At 40.5% G+C, this 20,461-nt stretch overlaps 1 protein-coding gene across 8 annotated transcripts in view; it reads right to left on the bottom strand.

Annotated features, from left to right (window-relative positions):
* The window catches only part of POGZ (pogo transposable element derived with ZNF domain), a 46,418-nt gene extending 27,392 nt beyond the window's left edge, over positions 1-19,026 (bottom strand). Inside the window, exons 1-3 of one of the 8 annotated variants that reach the window (XM_070785687.1) lie at positions 18,830-19,026; positions 2,777-2,901; positions 1,644-1,802 (exon numbers count right to left, since the gene is read on the bottom strand). In XM_070785687.1, the coding sequence (XP_070641788.1) occupies positions 1,644-1,802; positions 2,777-2,900 (283 nt within the window). In that variant the 5' untranslated portion in view covers position 2,901; positions 18,830-19,026. Of the gene's footprint in view, positions 1-1,643; positions 1,803-2,776; positions 2,902-4,353; positions 15,323-17,326; positions 18,233-18,829 lie in introns of those variants that run through there. The other 7 variants (XM_070785690.1, XM_070785686.1, XM_019955551.2 and 4 more) reach the window with 7 other exon arrangements.
* Positions 19,027-20,461: the final 1,435 nt, after the last annotated feature.

The following is a 20,461-nucleotide window of genomic DNA, read 5'->3' as shown; positions in this document are numbered from 1 at the left end:
CCAAAGCCTTTGACTGTGTGGATCACAATAAACTGTGGAAAATTCTAAAAGAGGTGGGAATACCAGACCAGGCCACCTGACTTGCCTCTTGAGAAACCTATATGCAGGTCAGGAAGCAACAGGTAAAACTGGACATGGAATAACAGACTGGTTCCAAATAGGAAAAGGAGTTATGTCAAGGCCGTATATTGTCACCCTGCTTATTTAACTTATATGCAGAGTACATCATGAGAAACACTGGGCTGGAAGAAGCACAAGCTGGAATCAAGATTGCCAGGAGAAGTATCAATAACCTCAGATATGCAGATGACACCACCCTTATGGCAGAAAGTGAAGAGGAACTCAAAAGCCTCTTGATGAAAGTGAAAGAGGAGAGTGAAAAAGTTGGCTTAAAGCTCAACATTCAGAAAACGAAGATCATGGCATCCGGTCCCATCACTTCATGGCAAATAGATGGGGAAACAGTGCAAACAGTGTCAGACGTTATTTTGGGGGGCTCCAAAATCACTGCAGATGGTGACTGCAGCCATGAAATTAAAAGACGCTTACTCCTTGGAAGGAACGTTACGACCAACGTAGATAGCATATTCAAAAGCAGAGACATTACTTTGCCAACAAAGGTCCGTCTAGTCAAGGCTATGGTTTTTCCAGTGGTCATGTATGGATGTGAGAGTTGGACTGTGAAGAAAGCTGAGCACCCAAGAATTGATGCTTTTGAACTGTGGTGTTGGAGAAGACTCTTGAGAGTCCCTTGGACTGCAAGGAGATCCAACCAGTCCATCCTAAGGGAGATCAGTCCTGGGTGTTCATTGGAAGGACTGATGCTAAAGCTGAAACTCCAATACTTTGGCCACCTCATGCAAAGAGTTGACTCATTGGAAAAGACTCTGATGCTGGGAGGGATTGGGGGCAGGAGGAGAAGGGGACGACAGAGGATGAGATGGCTGGATGGCATCACCAATTCGATGGACATGAATTTGAGTAAACTCCGGGAATTGGTGATGGACAGGGAGGCCTGGCGTGCTGCAATTCATGGGGTCGCAAAGAGTCGGACACAACTGAGTGACTGAACTGAACTGAACGTAAATGAATGAATATTGAAAAAAAAAAGAAAATAGGAAATGAAACAGAAGCCAATACTATGTAACTTCACTAGTCAATCAACTCACTAAAAAAAAAACACTCTTTCACCATTTCCTTCAGGTAGACAACAACCCTATCCTATTTTCCACACCCAAGAACCAATGACCAAATGAAGCTGTCAAAGAAAATATGGAACAAAACTACCCTGGGAGAATTCTTATCAGACTAGTGGGGCTCTTCTAATTAAAAACAAACAAACAATCCCGTCCCCTTCATATCTCCTTAACAGTTAGGAATTTGGAGGTTACATTTTCTTTCCTAGAAATTATCAGTAAGAAGAAATCAGCTGCCCTCTGACTTGAAACACCAGCATCGACTCAGCACTAACTCAGAAGGAACACCACCACTTACTTCCATATCAGAGAATCAGGACTAAACTCACTCCAACATCAGCAGAACCACATCAGTACCTAAAACTGAAGAGGTACGGCTAATCTTAAGACCTCTTTTAGTCTCTCAACCCTCTAGCCCAGGAAGAATTTCCCAGTAATCCCACTTACCATTGTTGTTGGCAATGAGTGTGACAAGAGTCTTCTTTGTACTGTCGCTGTTCTGTGCCCCGCTGCTACTAACGGTGGTGGATGTAGAGAGATGCCCAGCGACAGAAGCATGGGCAGCGATGGGCACTGGAGCCGAGACAGGCTGCTGGCTCACAGAAACTGCGGGGAAGGGGAGGCACAGTCACTTGGAGACAGGGACAGATGACACTGAAGGACACTCTTCTAATCTTTCATCTTATTGCAGGTCTCTATAACCATAAAGTTTCCTGCTTTATTTGTAAATCTGACTGGTTATCTGATTTCTCCTCCTGTGTGTCCCTCACACCACAAATTAGACACAATGCCTTCTTTTTTGTCTCCGATTTCCTGGTGAATTAAGTTAAATTACAAGCTCACCGAACCAGATTTCACTATTTTGCTTATAGAGCACAAGCAAACCTCTAGAACTCAAAAGACTTATTATCACCACTACTGGTATTCATAACCATGCAAGAGTAAGCTGTCCACAAGACCACGAACTGTCCTGTTTCAAACCAATGCCATCTTCAGTTCTCAAGGCAAGAAAGATTAAAAAAAAAATAAAAAAAAAAGAGCAACAGATACAATGCAGGGGAAAAAGAACTACCACCCACTTTATGAATTTAGGGCAATCTAGAATTTGACCCTGCAACCGCACCTTTTTGAAAGAGAAACTACAAGCCTAAGTTTGTAAACTGTCCCTGAAGGCAGACACGAAGCAAATTCTGCTCAGCTCACAAAGGAAACCAAGTTCAAATAAAACAAACAAAAAAGCCCTCAAGACTACGGGAACCTGTTTTTCACTGGGTATATAAATGAACACTAACACACACCGCTTGTTCACACATCATTTGGTAAGAGAACTGCTTATGTGTTTGATAAATATTGGTGTACTCAACTCTCAATGTTTTTAATTTATTAAATATAGTGTTTCTAGCTTTGTGTATAAGGAAAACCAAAGCACTTACAGACCAGAGAATAGGAAAAGGTAGTACCAGTGCCACAGAAAAGCAACCCTGAATTCTTAAAAGTCTTGCACCCCATACTTTCTTAACAAAAATGCCATTCAATCCAGTCAATATAACAACAATCTAAGATCAAAGAGTTTTTGTTACCTGTAGTAGTTTTATCCACTGAATTATAGTCCTCAACTACAGAATCCTCAATGACATCACTGATTTTCTGCCATGGCTCCAACTCCTCCTCCTCACATTCCATAAACAGGTCGGTGTCCGCCATGCTACAAGAAAAAAAGATTAAATTAAGATACTGACCTCACAATGGGAGAAATAGTTTTATACAAAATATAGAATCAGACTCTGAAGCTATTGGTAACCTACACCATTGTGCTTCCTCTACCATTTCCCCTAACCTCCTCCAGTTCCAAGGTTCCAGAATTATACCTTTTATTCCTAAAAAAAATTAGTGTGGAAGACTCCACAGCAAATTATTTAATAATTACAGGTGAAAAAATTTAAGCTATAATACTCAGGGCTGGGATTAGGGTAAGGTGAACTTTGTAAGTGGAGAGTCAGACCTTTTTTATTTACAATTACTACTTGGCTCATTATGAATTTTTTTGCACGAATATTGAGTTTTTAAAAATGATACATTTGCCATTTGAGGAAAGCATCCTAGGAACTTGTTTGGAAAACCAAGAACTTTTGAAGAAAGCACTAACCATTCTGTGTCTAGACTGCTGTTCTACTAATCCTGGACTTGAGGTACAACATTTCCAGCCTCCAGCCAACTCTGCTTGCTTCAGACTGGCCCCCACAATCCTAACTGGCAAGAGCCAGTTCCTTAGTATCATCCTGTTGCTACTGCTCTGAATTCAGTGCTGTTTGCGTACTGACAGACTCCTTGGCTTGTCACATGTCTGAAGTCAAGGGGAGGTTCTGTCAGCAACCAAGGACCTCTCTGCTCAGTCCTGAATAGAACTTCCTCCAAGTACGTGGCTGATCCCTGAATTTGTGCTACCAAATCCATGTGGTGGTTGTTTAATCACTAAGCTGTGTCCAATTTTGCGACCCCATGGACTGTAGCCCACCAGGCTCCTCTGTCCATGGGATTTCCAAGGCAAGAATACTGGAGTGGGTTGCCATTTCCTTCTCCAGGGGATCTTCCTGACCCAGGGATCGAATCCCAGTCTCTTGCATTTAGCAGGCAGATTCTTTACCACTGAGCCACCAGGGGCGTCTGTATCTATCTAATATCTATAAATATATTTAAAGGTATTTATAAAATACAAATATATCAAATCTATAAAGGTATATAATTATACCATTCCCTAGATTTTTCTCTAATTGTTTAATATATTGTACAATTTTAAACACACTGCATCCTTAAAGTTGTCTGCCCATTTACCTTTATTTCAAAAGTCTGAACAAAGGCCCAGGATATACTTAAGTTCTGTGGTGAAATTTAAATGTAAATAAAATAAAAATAATAGCATAAAAATGATATATAAAATACTATTTATTTTGATTACTGAGCCTTTTTGTACTCAAGAGCCATACTCTAATTTCAACCTCTGTGCACGTGTGTGTGCTCAGTACTTGACCTTTTGCGACCCCATGAATTGGGCACCACCTGGGAATTCCAACCTTGAACTCCACCAAGATTTTGGGAGTCAGCCTTTAATTTGAAAACACTGCTTGAACCACATTCTTCTTTTAAAAATAAAGCCTACCTATTTGCAATGCAAATTAACAGCTATTATTATGATGATGCCCTCCAATATGAGTTGAATAAAGGTTAGTTTCTTTGCTTTGGAATGGGAGTAGCACCACTGCCCAATGTTCAAACAAAGCTTTGACTGCAAGAGCTCTCAGTGCCTCCGAATCTCAGAATTTTTTCCACCACACCCTAAGGCAAAACAAACAAAACAACCAATTTAACCATTGTGTTATAGGGCCATACAATTTGATAGTTTGCAAGATGCCCAACAGATGGCGTTGTCTACTTGAAAATTTAAAATATTCCATAGCTAGTCAAGGGCCCATTTTAACAGGTAAAGTGCTTTACCTGATTCTAAGTGGTCTCTAATATTCTAATTATTTGTTTTCTCAAATCAAAACCATAAAGGAGAGATGCTATGAGTAAGGTAAGAAAAAGCTCTAAGGTATCAACTTTAACTTCCTTGTCATTTAGTTGCTAAGTCGCGTCTTGACTCTTTTGAGATTCCATGGACTGCAGCCCACCAGGCTCCTCTATCTGTGGGATTTCCCAGACAAGAATGCTGGAAGGGGTTGCCATTTCCTTCTCCAGTAAATTTTCTTAGTTTTTCATTTAATTTACATATACAAAAGACAATGCTAGCCAGAAACTGAATTAAAAAGAAGCCAAATCCGTATCAAAGGAGTTCTTTGAGTTAAGACTACACAACACAATTTTGTATTTTCCAGTCTAGTTCCACTGAAAGAGATAATATTCTAAACAACTTTTTTCTAACTACTTAGTTTTACACTACTGTTCTTTGCTGTATAACTTAAGAGTCCAAAGCCAAGAGATAATTCATGCATACTATAAAGCATCCATCAGAATGAATATAAACTGTAGATAAATGTTTTTTAAGGACTTTCTTTCAGCTCTGACCAGCTGCAAGCAAAATCTTCATACTTATGCTGAGGAATCGGTAGAAAACTTTCTATGGGAATAAGTAGAACTATCTGAATGCAAATTGTGGCTTTTCAGTGTCATGAATATGGACATTTTAATACTATATTCAAAGGCTAGTCTTTTACCTCAACTACTTATAGCATCTTAAGAGACTGAGTTCAGGTTTTGTCAAACAATGAAGATTAATAAAAACAACGAAAGTTTCCTCCACCTCACAGTCCAATTATGTTATTTCCACCATGAAGAAGGTATTCTAAGAAACAAAGAGTGGAAAAGGCAGCTGTGGAAAGATGGGAAGAGGACATTTATATCCTAATTACTTTTTACCAAGTGAGAAAAAATAACTCCCCAGGGTATATGCTCTGCCAAGACAACCAATGTAAATTAAAGGGTTCAAGATTAAAAGTTCAACTCAGAATATATTTTTCAAGATTTTTACAATGTGAAAGATGGAGTTAACCAACAAGGTGTATCAACTCAGAAAAATAATAAATCTGCTGACTGAACATATTTTATGACTTACACCCAAAACATCTCAGAAAGACACTGAAATCAAGTTTTTCAAACAGTTCTCAATTCTGATCTAGACTCTGTATCTGAGAATGGGATCATTCCTTTCATTTCACCATCTATAGCTCAGGGTCAAAAAATTAACTCTGCTGAAAAGATGGGCCATGCCAAAATAGATATCAACCTGAATTAAATTCCTTGTAAATTTTAAAAATGAAAAATGCAAATTTAGTACCCTTCTGTAGTTTTCCAGCTATCAAAAAGGAATTTTCATTAATACAATGAAGTGCTATATTTAATATCTCCACCAAGATGCTCAAGAAACACGATGATTCTCTGATCCATGAGAACACAGTCAAGTGATCTATGGTATACAAAGTTACCTTTCAACTATTTTTGAACAAAGACAAGAATTACTACATATGTAGTATTAAAATGTATAAATCTTTCCAAACGATCAGTCTACTTGTGTTTAACTTCTCTCCACACTAAACCTTCAACTTAATTTCTCACAAGGAAAAAAAAAAATTATAAATTTTCCCTATTATTTTGCTATAAAGGATAAATGTACTCATAGGCTTGGCATTATTTCACACTAAAAAACAGAGTTATGTTCAAGTTGAAACATTTTCATTTCTCCTGAAGAAGTGCCAGGTAAAAATGTGAATTTAGGAAATTAAAGGCCAGCATGTAGGGAACACCATGCTCCATCAAAAGGAAAACCTGGACAGGCAGTAAATTTGAGGATCACACTGTAGCCAAGTAAAGGGGCAAACCCCATCATATTTCAACTATGAATCTCTGAATCACTACTCTAGGGATTCCTTTTCTGCTGTTCTTCAAATAAGATATAAACTTTAATTATATACAAGAGTAGGGAACTCACTGGCAGTCCACTGGGTGAGGACTCTGCTTCAACTATAGGGGGCCCAGGCTGGATCCTTGATTGGGGCAAACACACACACACACACACACACACACACACACACATACACAAGTAGACATATATCCATAACCCAGGTTTAAACATTATCAACCAGGCTTTCCTGGTGGTCCAGTGGTTAAGAATCCACCTTGCTATGCTGGGACACTGGTTCAATTCCTGGTCCAGGAAGATCCTGCATGCCCCGAAGCAACTAAGCCCATGAGCCATAACTAGCTGCTCCCACACTCCACAACAAAACAAGCTACCACAACGAGAAGTCTGCACACTGCAACTAGGGAGTAGCCCCTGCTCGCTGCAACTACAGAAAACCTGTGCACAGCAAAGAATACCCAGCACAGCCCCAAAATAATTTTTTAAAGTATCAACCAACCTTATTTCATGCATGCCCTCTTTCCTTCATATTATTTTGAAACTAATTCCTAATATCCCATTCCTAAATATTTTGTGTGTTGTATGCTCTGTCATGTCTAACTCTTTTTGACTGTAGCCGTGCTTTGTCCATGGAATTTTCCAGGCAAGAATACTGGAATGGGTTGCCATTTCCTACTCAAGGGAATCTTCTTGACCCAAGGATTGAGCCTGTGTCTCCAGCACTGGCACATGGATTCTCTACCACTGCGCCACCTGAAATATATTATGTATCTCTAAAAGGTAAGGACTTGAAAGATCATGTATTTAAAAAAAAAAAAAATCACAGAGAATTCCTTGGCAGTCCAGTGATTAGGATCTGGCGCTTTCACTACCAGGGCAGGATTTGATCCTTGGCTGGGGAACTAAGATCCCGCAAGCCCCTCAGCTAAGTTAAAAATTAATCAAATAAACAAGTCATAGTACCATTAACATGCCTGAAAGATTTGTAGTCTCAATATCAAATGTACAGGCAACACTGAAATCTCAAATCCTCTCAAATACTGTAATTTTTTTTTTTTAAAGATTTATTTATTTTTGGCCACACCGGGCCTTCACTCCTGCACGTGGGCTTCTCTAGCTGAGCTGAGCAGGGGCTACTCTTGGCTGCAGTGTGTGCTTCTCACTGCGATGGCTTCTCTCGTCCACAAGCACAGCCCCACGGTGCGTGGGCTCAGCAGTTGCGTTACATGGGTTTAGTTGCTCTTTGGCATGTGGGATCATCCTGGATCAGGGATCGAACACCCCTGAACTGGCAGGCAGATTCTTGACCACTGGGGAAGCCTCTCAAATACTGTTATTGGAGTATGATTTACAATATTGTATTAGTTTCCAGTGTACAGCAAAAGGATTCAGTTACACACGTTCTTATATCCATTCTTTTTCAGGTTCTTTTCCCATATTGGTTATTACAGAATACTGAGTACAGTTTGCTGTGCTAAACAGCAGGTCCTTGTTGATTATCGATTTTATACACAGTAATGTGTATATGTTAACCCCAATTTATCTCCTAATTTATCCCTCCCTCCACCTTTCCCCTTTGGTAACCATACATTTGCTTTTTTCTCTTTCTTTATTTGGTTGCTCTGCACCTTCATTGCTGCGTGCTCACTTTGCTAGCTGTGGAGAGGAGGGGCTACTCTCTGGTTTAGGTGCGCAGGCTTCTCATTGTGGCGGCTTCTCTTGTTGCGGAAGACAGGCTCATGGAACCCAATGGCTCAGTAATTGTGGGGCACAGGCTTAGTTTTTCTGTGACACATGGAATCTTCTCAAACCAGGGATCAAACCGGTGTCCTCTGCATTGGCAGGTAGATTCTTACCCACTGTACCACCAAAGAAATTCAAAAATTTGTCTTTCTCTGTCTGACTTCACTCAGTATTATAACCTTCAGGTCTATGCATGTTGCAGCAAATGGCATTATTTCATTCCTTTTTATGGTTGAGTAGTATTCCATTGTATACATGTGTCACATCTTATTTACTTCTCTGTTGATAAGACATTTAGGTTGCTTCCATGTCTTCATTAAACATCATATTTCTTAAAGTTTGCTTTGATTTGGAGTCAAATAAGGTCTACATATTATGATTATTTGATAGATTTCTTAGGTCTCTTAATTTCTAGATCTTGATAAGCTGGATCTACAGGCATGATTAGATACAGGTTTAACATTCCCCTCTCCCCCAACAAGACTACTCTTAAGGGCAGGGTTTTGTTCCATCAGGAACCCTCCCATCCAGGCTCAATGCCTAGATATAGTCAGTCTAAATCTATAATTTCCTTTTCATTTGTTAACTGAAACACTCTGATTTAAAAAAACAAAAACATATCTACCATCTGGTCACCCAGTGGTGCAGTTCAAATAGAAGTCTTGATTCTCTCCACTTTGCTTCTCTTTATTTACCAGTTTTCAAAATAATAATCTGTTTCACTAGCATTTCTTCAAAGTGACCAATAAGCTTGTTCTTAAACTATCGTTATATCACAGTATAATCATTTGATATGCTTTGATCCACAGCAGTTAACCTTATTGATATTCAAAGTGTCCCATTTTGCTCACTGGAACTTCTCCGTCGGCTCCTGAGTTCTTGTGACACCGTGCTTAGTAGTGTTTGGTAAAATTCTGGCTCTGGGATAAATAAAAAGTTCCAGGCTCATCTCCTGCATTCCTGCCCCATATCAAGAATCATCCATTTCCCAAGGAACCCTGATTCCTTCTGTTACAGAATGATACTCCAGGATCACAGTCTAGATGCTAGGGGTTTCTCTGCTCATTGTAAACATGAAATTATTTCCACATTAATCCCCAACTCTTAGTCAGCTACCTTCTATTTGCTTCTGTGTCATTTGGGGGAAAAAAAAATTTTCACATCTACAAATAATCCTTGTCTTAGAACCTTAAAATTCTATCTTCTCCTGAGATTCCTGAGATGTTTCAATCTTTTAAACTTATATTTATTAATTCTCAGTACTTTCACTCTTTTCCAAACCTTTCCCTTCCCCTTCACAAGATGCCGACATCATTTTCCTTACTGGTAGAATTCACATCTAGTTAAAAAAAATTTTTTAAGAAGAATCAAAGAGGACACAACATACAGATTTTAATCAAGTCCTTTAGCAAGTAACTTTTTTTTTTTGAGTCTGCCTTCATTACCTTAACACAATCATTTAGGTTTTGTGGAATTTTTAAGCAGTTTATTTTTTATCACTGAGTAGTGCTTCATTTATGGAGAAGTCATCATTTGTTTATCCATCCACATGTTGGCAGATAGTCGTTTTCAATTTTTCAGGTTATTATGAATAAATCTGCTATGAACATTTGGGCACAAGTCTCTGTATGTGCATACATTTTCATTCTTTTGGATAAGTAACCTGAGAGGAATTTCTGGGTCATATGGTAAGTGTATGTCTGGCCACTTTTCCAAACACTGGGATAAGTAGCTTCTGACTTTCCCACTTTACAAGTCCTGCAGAGACAGCCTTGTTATTTATTTAATTTATAGTCATGCTACAGGGCATATGGGATCTTAGCTCCGGGTCTAGAGATTGAACCCTGAATTAGGAGCACAGATTCCTCACTGATGGACCACCAGGGAAGTCTCTGCAACTTACTTTATAATGTCAAGTTGCTTAGCTCCTTTGACCCTTGAAGTTTCGGGCTCTTAGCTGATACGCTGGAACAATAGGAACATTCATATTTAACTAACATAAGATAATTCAATTTAACATTCTTCCCTTAACTACCAGAAATATCTGAGTGGGCAGGAACCATGTCTTTCTTGTTAAACTGAAAAAAACTGATTTACGATGTGTCAGTTTCAGGTGTACAGCAAAGTGATTCAGGTATACCTACAGATGTTCTTTTTCAGATTCTTTTCCCTTACAGGTACTGAAATAATGAATATAGCTCTCAGTAACTATTTAAAAGACTGTCTTTTCGTGAATGCCAAGATATAAACAGATCACTCCAGAGAATTTTAAACAAAACTTTTAAGTACTCCTAACACAAACTTTATCCACAACACATAGCTAATAAGGTTCTTTTTCAAGCAAATTGGGAGGTGGGAGGGGGATGAAATAAAGTAAAGACCTATACTTGACTTACAAATGAAGAGCTGCTTTCTACTTTCAATAAAATTTCCAATAGAGCTAAAAAAATGTCATCATATTCCAGTGTTCTTCAACATATAGTAAAAACAATCCAAACTGTGCAGCATATCTACAGAAGGTAACTATGTTCAACAGCTGCACATAGATTATATAAAAAGAAATCTAGATCATTAAGGAATCTACATATGCCAGTGGCTTTTATCCAACTCAGTAACATTCAAACAGGGATAATCTGCCCCCAGAAGACATTTGGCAATGTCTGGAGACACTTTTGGTACTCACTAGGGGTGGGGCTGGGGAAGGGTGCTGCTGGCATCTATCTGGAGACAAGTGGCCAGGGGTGCTACTGCACATCCTACAATGCACAAGATAGCCAGGGACTTACCAGGACCAAAATGTTAACACTGCCAAGACTGAGAAGCCCTGAGCAAACTCAATCCATGTTCTGAAGCAGAAATTAAAAAAAAATCATCTCACATTCTATGCATAAAGAACGCTCATTTTTCTTTTAAACTGAAGTACAGTTGTATTCAGTTCAGTCGCTTGGTCGTGTCCAACTCTTTGAGATTCCGTGGACTTCAGCACGCCAGGCTTCCCTGTCCATCACCAACTCCCAGAGCTTACTTGAACTCATGTCCACTGAGTCAGTGATGCCATCCACCCATTTCATCCTCTGTTGTCCCCTTCTCCTCCCACCTTCAATCTTTCCCAGCAATTCTTCTTCAAAGAATCCCAGCAGATTCTTTACTAGCTGAGCCACAGCCCATAGTTGATTTACTTTATGTTAATTTTCTCATTTCTTTTTAAAATAACTTATCCTCTCTGCAACAGAAAAGATGAGCACAAGATTCCCATGAATTGTTCAAATGGTTACACCTTACACAATAAAAACATTTTTATAAAGCTCATATAGATCTAGTTTTGTTTCACCCTACAATGATCTGCCCATCAAAGAGCTTGTTCCCGCCTAAGTATATAATTTCTCCTTAGAAAACTTTAGCACAGCACTATGATGTTAGTTCTCTAAATTTATGGTTACTATCAGTAATCCCCATTATCAGAATTAACTGTGGTAAATAATCCTTGTGAAAATAATTTCCCAAAGTCCCCAAATCTCCATTTTGAAAATTTCTGGTTTTGACCTCTTTACTATTTATTCTATTCCTCTATGGGTTGCTTTTGCTAAATATATCAATTCTTCTTGCCTCTTCAACTTTCAGATCATTTTCTCAGAGGGTGGCAAACCAAAATGACATGATGCAAACTTACTACTATGGTCTTTCTCAAAATCTTATTGTGCTTGAACTTCAATTACAGAAGTAGCTCTATATCTCAAAGCAAAAGGTTATGACAATAGTAAGTTTAAATAGAAAAATGTGAGCTGATAATCCAAACTTTACCTGTCATCAGCTGTTCTTTTGTTAGAACAAAAAAAAACAAAACAAAAGCTATTGACAATAATATGTAACCTGAATCAAATCTAGCACTTAAATTGAACTTCAATTTTTAGGAAGTATAGCAATAGAATAAGTAGTACCACAGGGAAATAATGAGATAAATCCAGAAAGTGGGACATTTTAAAACAAAATAATCAGACAAATGCAGAATACAGAATACTTTATAAAACTGCCAACACACTAAAACTGTCAAGCACACACACAATTACACACATGCACACACACAGAGACTAAACCAGACTGAAAGAAACTAAAGAGATATAACAAAATGCAACACGTGAAACTTCACCGGATTCTGGTTCATAAAAAAGGTATAAATGACATATTGGGGACAACTGGAACATTTAAAAATAGACTACATATAAGATTATATTTGAGAATTTTACTTTTCTTAGAAAGGATAACAGTATTAGTTATGGAGGAGAATATATTTATTCTTAGCAAATGCATGAAATGTTCAATGTTAGTATCATGACTTTCAGGTGGTTCAGCAAATATATATTTTGGTGTTTTCTTATAGACATCAAATATGCCAGCGTGTTAAAAATCATTGAGTCTAGGTGGTGGATTCATTGTAGATTCTCCTTGTATTCTTTCACCTTTTTTTACATGCATGACATTTTCTTGAATAAGGTCTGAGAATCTAATGCAAAATATGGTGGCACAGTTGGTAACACTGTATAACTGAGATCCACTAAGAGAATAGAACCTAAATGTTCACACATACACAACCTAAATATGTGAGGTGATGGGTGTGTTAACTGAATGGGGGAATAGTTTCACAATATTTATGTATGAAATTACCATGATGTACACTTTAATATCCTACAATTTTATGTCAGTTACACCTCAATAAAGCTGCAATTTAAAAAAAAGAAAAAGAAAAAAACAGGGGGAAAACTACCTAATCATCTTTTGGTTGTGACATTGTATACCTCTATATTCTGCCATTTCCTTTTTGCTATTAATTAAACTGGTAGCCTTGTGGGTTGAATTTTCTGTTAACTTGTTTTCATTTCTAGGAGTAATTTTCACATAGATTATATATACATATTTCTTAATATATTGCACAATAATTAAATAATACTAGAAAAAATAAAACCAAGTTGGGGTACACAGATTACCAAGGAGGTACTGCAAGATGAGAGAACACTGCCATCTTCCATTCATCAAGACATCTTGATCATGTGACATCTTGGTAACTACGTGGTTTCTCTGTTCTGTGGTAGTTATCTCACTGGTAACATGACTTCCCTGTACTCAGTACATTTTACTCAACACTACAACTTACACAGGACTACTAGTGATTTTAAGTCTTTGACATTCATCTTTCCACCATAATACGGGTGTACCAGATACATACCTTTCGAGGGAGGACTGCACTGTTACCTTAAATGCTGGCAAATATGGTCCTATAAAATCAGCTAATGAGTAAAAACCTATATAACTGAAAAGCAAGATACAAAGAGACTATGCAATCTTATTTACAAGCAGCAAAAAGAATCCCTCAGTTACAACTGTCAGTGTACTTCTGAGGTATTTAATGGGCAGAAAGGTTTACCTATCTTCATCTCATGTAAGATTAAGAAAACATCTGTTTTCTACCAAAACTCTCCAGACAGATTTGGCTTTTGAAGCTCTGGATTCCTATGTCTGATTCTTTTATAGCACTAAAATAAGTTCCAGGAATGAAAAATTCAGTACCTAACATTTTCAATTCACTGATAGTGCATACCCACCCATAAATCAAGATAAAAAGAATATGTGGAACAGAAAAAAATGTTTTAAAAACAAAAAATTTAGAATACTACTCTCTCTTGCTCCTGGGTGAGAAATAAACATAATCCTCAAAACAATTTGCATTTGTATTCAAGTTGAAGGCAAAAGGAGAAGGGGGGGCAGCACAGGATGAGGTGGTTAGATAGCATCATTGACTTAATGGACATGAATTTGAGCTAACTCTACAAAACAGTGAAGAACAGGGGAATCTGGCGTGCTGCAGTCTGCTGCTGCTGCTAAGTCGCTTCAGTCATGTCCGACTCTGTGCGACCCCATAGATGGCAGCCCACCAGGCTCCCCAGTCCCTGGGATTCTCCAGGCAAGAACACTGGAGTGGGCTGCCACTTCCTTCTCCAATGCATGAAAGTGAAAGTGAAGTCACTCAGTCATGTCTGACTCCTAGTGAACCCATGGACTGCAGCCCACCAGGCTCCTCCGTCCATGGGATTTTCCAGGCAAGAGTACTGGAGTGGGGTGCCATCACTATGGGGTTGCAAAGAATACGGACATAACTTAGTGGCTGAAAACAAAAAACGTCAAGTTACCTCAATTTTTTCCTTTAAAAGGGATTAATTCCAGAAAATCTATAGGCCTGAATACTTAGTATGGCTACGAAACAAATTATTGTTGAACTTGTAGCAAGCAGCTTTTATCTACCCAGTCCATCCCTCACAGGAACTATTGTGGAACCTCACATGTAACTTTCACAATGAGTTCTTAAATACTCTTTAATAATCTAATATTCCTAAACATAAAATACTTCCCACTTATCTGGCAGCAAACTTCCTATCAAGAAGAATCCATATATATTCATTATAAGCTCTCTACTGAACAACTGAAGTGAGCAGTTAAGTTTCCTATTTTTAAAGGGTTCAATATTCAGTTTCTCTCCCAAGAAAAATTCTTCATTGACATGTCTGTTGTCTAAATTCCATTTCTACTCAATTTAACTCTGCCAAAGCTAGCAAAATGTTATTTTCCTCTCCTCTCCTCACGAGTTACATGTAAAAATGTTTTTGTGGATATGGTTTATTATCACAAACCACACTGCCAAAGAATCTATCAAAGTCTTATCATACTGATACTATGACAAAGACACCACCAGTTCTAGGATTTGCAATTTAAATCAGAGATCTCCACTTACAACAAAAAGACATATATGGAGAAAAAAGACGAAACACCATTTGGAATATATTTTATTTTACTGTCATATAATACCAGGCATTATTATGCACTTTACATTCATTACCACAACGAATTCTCCTAACTATGTCCTAAGTAATATACTTTATGCTGCTGCTGCTAAGTTGCTTCAGTCGTGTCTGACTCTGTGTGACCCCATAGACGGCAGCCCACCAGGCTCCCCCGTCCCTGGGATTGCACTCCAGTACTCTTGCCTGGCAAACCCCATGGATGGAGGAGCCTGGTAGGCTGCAATCCGTGGGGTGGCTAGGAGTCTGACCCGACTGAGCGACTTCACTTTCACTTTTCACTTTCACGCACTGCAGAAGGAAATGGCAACCTACTCCAGTGTTCTTGCCTGGAGAATCCCAGGGACGGGGGAGCCTGGTGGGCTGCCATCTATGGGGTCGCACAGAGTCGGACACGACTAAAGCGACTTAGCAGCAGCAGCAGCAATACACTTTATAGATGAGGTCAAATGAGGTTTAGAGAGTTTAAGTAACTTGCCCAAGGTTACAGCTGGTCTGGTAAATTTACTAAGCTTTTTTGGTCTGCAACTCTCCCAATTCACTGCCTCTTCCACTATTAACTCCAACTAACATTTCTGAATTCTCCAGAAGTTTCTAAATGGGAGACAGATTTGGATGATCTCAGGAGCACAGGATAGGACAGACCCATTTTCTGGTCTCAGAACCCCTTCACATTCTTAAAATTATTAAAGATCTTAAAGAGCTTTTATTAATGTGGAAAAGATCTTTTGATATTTACTTTAGAAATTAAAACGTAAAAAGTTTAAATATTTATCAGTACAATAAAAAACAACAAACCCATTACATGATAACATAATTAAAATATATAACATTTTTTCAATTAAAAATGACTATTTTTCCCCAAAACAGTGAAATGATGTTGTTTTACTTTTGGAAATCTCTCACGTCTAGGTTAATAGAAGGCAGTTTGACTCTCAAAGCTGCTTCTGCCTTCAGCCTGCTGTTCTATGTTGTTTTGGTTGTGTATATAATGAAGATCTGCTGTCACAGAGACAGAAAAAGGGAAAAGCATTCTAAAAACCTTTTCAGATAGTTGTGTGTATGGAGACAGTACTAAAACTAGACAAATAACAGTCTCTTAAACAATAGTTGGATATTGGAATCTGAAACCCTACTGATGAAAGTTATGTTAAATTCCATCAGTGTATGTTGAATTTTGAAGATTACTCACGGTGACTTGAGTTATGCAAAAGTCATTTGAAAATACAGATTTACTGAGTTATGCCTGTCTGCCAAATCTTGACACATTCCACCATAAAATATATTTTAAAAAACCAGTCATTAACAATGACTTGCAAGGAAAGTCTTTTAAGTACCAGAAGTTGTTAAACCTGGTATCAAATTTTTAAAAATTCTAATTTTCACTCTCAAATTTTTATCGCTGAGAACAAATACTGTCAATTGTTTTCCCTGAAGTGACAAGCTCACTTCATTTGCTTTCAAGAAAACTCATGTGTGAAAAACTGTAGTTTGTCAGTCGTTCTTTCCAAGTAAAAATGCTGGTCCAGGAAACAAGCAACTCGCAGCTAAATCTCATAAGTGCCTTTCCTTATGACAAAGATTTACCTAAGCAGGCAGCATCAGTGGTTTATGTACATCTCCCATTTGGTCACAGATTCTTACAGGTTAAAATACGTGTACCGAAGGGCTGAAATGTAATTTATTGCTTCATCAAAGACATTCTCAAGTAAGTATGGTAGTTGTTTCCCACAGTAGTTTTATCAAGTGTTACCTTTGGACCATCAGTGCAAAAGCCAGTGAAAAAGCTAACCAGGGTCTTAGTATTATTTTGAAAACAGTTACCACCTCGTAGCTCTCCTGAGAGGGCCTGAGGGGAACCCCAGGAATTAGCAGGCCACATTTTGGGAACTGCTTTTCCAGATTTTACCACTGGTTCAAGGTGGGGTGAACACAAAATCATGTTCATCCCAAGAGACTCTATTCTGTCAGTTCCTTTAGCTTTAGATACTTCAGCATAGCTGGTACATTACAACCATAATATAGAAAGGGGAGGAAATCAAGAGCATAGATTGCCACTTAATTGTTCGAAGATGATAGTTTGAGCACCTTTATGCTAGAACCATAACTCTTAATATGGTGGTTACCTTAATCTATCTCAGCTGAAGGACTGCAGATTAAAAATGTAGAGACGATATACCCCCCTCAGCATCCCATCCAAATAAGCTTGGAGCTGAGGTATCCAGCAAACAGCACTTCTAGCGACCTGCAAGGTACTTTTTATGCATCTTGAAGTTGAGACCGACTGTGCTAAGTAGTTCAAACTCAGAATCCAAATCCCAGAGCCAAAAGCAACGGATCTCAAAATTTAACGCCGTTTGCCAAGAAGCAGCCCTCCGCCCCCGCCGTTTCCCTTCATCTAGATGGAAAAATTCCTTTGAAAGTCAAACTGCACGTCTGTGGGGTTTTGCGCGGAGGTGGGAGGTGTCTAAAGGAGTGCAGAGGGCTGGGCCACAGTCTGCAATAGAATGACGGCTATTCCGAGACAGAACACCTGTATCTCAGTTTCCATCTCGAAAAAGAAATTTGGACTAAATGTCTAACAAGACTCCTTCCAGCTCTACCTTTTTCTGAGCTGAAAATGTCCTAGACAAGCAAAGAAACGCTCAGTATTATTAACAGTTTGAAGGAATCCCGCGTCTGACGGGAGAGAAAGCAGGACAACTTGCGAAAGCAGAAAAAGCAGATGGATCAACAATATCCCTCCTTTTCAGAAGGTGCTAAGAATCTAGAGAAAATAGTCCCTGGGATAAACATGGCGCCCACCGCGGCAGGATATAACCATACGAAAATAAGCTTTTTCCGCCCCATCCCATTTTATAAATCACGGCGCCATCCCGAAGAAATTTTAGAGCCAGGGGAGGAGACTTTGTAAACTAACTGCAGCGCACTAAGGCTTCGGATGTACTATAGGCGGGATTACATAACACAAGGGAGCGGCTAAGCAATCACTCATTTTCCTCCCCGCGCTCAAAAAGAGCGCCCCACTAGTTCCCCGGCGGGGGTGGCGGGGGAGGGCCGAGCAACACCCCCACCCCCGGGGGACGTCGGCCCGCCGGCCTCCCCGGCGCGGCCTCGCCCCCTCGCCCGCCCCTCCCGCCGCGCCTCGCCGTCTCGCCACCGCCCGCGCCTCCGCCCCTTCCCCAGCGGGCCGCCGCCCGCGCCCGCGCCCGCGCCCGCCCACTCCTCCGAGACGCCTCGCGCCGGGTGTGCGTGTGGACGTCGGGTGTGTGCGGGACCGTGGGGCGCGAGTGCGCGCGCGCGCCGCGGCGGGCGCCGGGGGGCGGGGGCGGCCGGCAGGCAGACAGGGGCCTCCCCGGCCCGGCCCGCCGCGCGACTCCCGCGGCTCCCGGGGCGCACGCACTCACACACGCGCCCGCGCGCCGCACCCCACGCCGGCTGCCACCGCGGACCGCGCCGCCACTCGAGGGGGGCGGGGGCGCGCGCCACCGGGCCCCCGCCCCCACTTCTCGCGTTCCCGCCCCATCCCCCTCTCATTGTCTCGCCTCGGAACGTCTCGCCGAGCAAAAAGATAACGGAACCCCCGGGAGAAGGGGGTGGGGAGAGGGAAGGCTCGCTCGCTCACTCACCTCCCGTGGTCGTCGCCGCCGGTAGTCTGACCCGAGGAAGGCGCCGTCGCCTTAAAGGGACCTTGCACCCGGCGCCGGGAGAAGGGGGTGGGAGCAGGGGAGGGGACGGGGGCTTGGGGGGGAGACGGAAAAGAGGCAACCGTTGAAATCTCGTCTCCGCGAGGGTGAAAGGAAACCTCCCTCGGGTTCGAGTGATTTGGGGTGGATTTTTTTCCCGAGGGGGGCGGGGGGGGGCCCCGAGGGAGGGGGGCGGGGGGGCCAAGGAATGCGGCTCCGTGTACGGGAGCTGGCGCGGGGGAGAGAGACGCCGACTCCCCCCACCGACCCTCTCGCTCCGCGGAGGGATACGGCTCGTCACTTCCGCCCTCCCCCTTTTGTGGTTTTTCAATTGGTTGGAGTGCGTGGCACGTCATGGACTCATCCTAACTCTTGCCCGGGCTTCTTTTCTAGTCAAGTTTGTCTGGGCCTGCAAATAAATAAATAATTTAAAAAATGAAATGAAAAATAATTAGCTTTAGAAGCAATCTCTAAATTTTGGTGAGAACGATGGGGTTTCCAAAGGAAATACTTCCCTGGACTTCCTGGGAAAATTTTGAGAGTCTCCACACTTTGCACCCAAGGCTTATACCTAATCAAGAGGATAACCTCATTCTATAGGCCAGATGGTGAGGCCCAATGGCACCAACGACTGTCATTGGAACAAAGGCATCAAAATGGCACTCACTGTACCTCAAGAGACATTTCAGTCAAGTAGCATTAAGTGAAAAGCTTTTAAAAGCTATTTTTACCCTAAACCTTTCTAGATTCTGGAAGCCACACGTGATTGCTTATCAAGGTGATTCATGTATGGAAAGTACTTTGAGATGAATAGACTCGTCGTAGATCTTCAAAGAAACTGTAGACTCCCCAATAGCTTTTTGCTCCAATCAAGGCTGAGATGGATTGGCCTAAAGACATTGTTTTGTCCATTCAAGATTATCCTCCTGTTATTCTAGCTCAAACAAAAACTTAACCTCTTTCCCAAGTAACTTAAGAGATTTTTTCCTTTATGACCTCCTGAGGTGATAAGATTTTAGTATTTCCCTTGGATATTTGAGGATATTATTGCTCTTTAAGCAATACACAAATATTTGTTCCAAACCAAATGCTAAATCAAAGTACTTGGTGCAAGACTGGAGGATGCAGAACCATATTTATTCCTTGTCTTGTACACACTCCAAACCACCAGACTATGAAAATAGGCAGTGGAAGGAAGCATCCCAGATTGTGCACCCATGCACATGTGTGCACCACCACCCATTTTCATCACCCATTTCACACCAGAAACATGTGAGTGATTTCAACCAGTCATTCATAGGAAGAATTTTATTCTTTGAATTGTAAGAATCACTGAGCCTTCTCAAAATGCTTCTGAAGCTTTTCCAGACCCGATCTGGAAAGGCCCATGGTGGGATTATGGAATGAATTGTCAAAAGAGATTCTGCATGAAGCTCTAATCCTATTTTATGTTTTCCTCCAAAAATTATTATAATTCATTATAATGTCATTTGCCTCTGAAATATTCTTGCTGAAAAATATTTTGCCATGCTTTCAAGTGCCAACTTATGATCTATGCCAATGAGGTCTAACCCA

The sequence above is a fragment of the Bos indicus genome, chromosome 3 (assembly GCF_029378745.1).
Source record: "Bos indicus isolate NIAB-ARS_2022 breed Sahiwal x Tharparkar chromosome 3, NIAB-ARS_B.indTharparkar_mat_pri_1.0, whole genome shotgun sequence".
In the NCBI taxonomy this organism is placed as follows: Eukaryota; Metazoa; Chordata; class Mammalia; order Artiodactyla; family Bovidae; genus Bos; species Bos indicus.
Note: the sequence above shows the minus strand (reverse complement) of the source record. Positions and strands in the feature narration are given on the sequence as shown.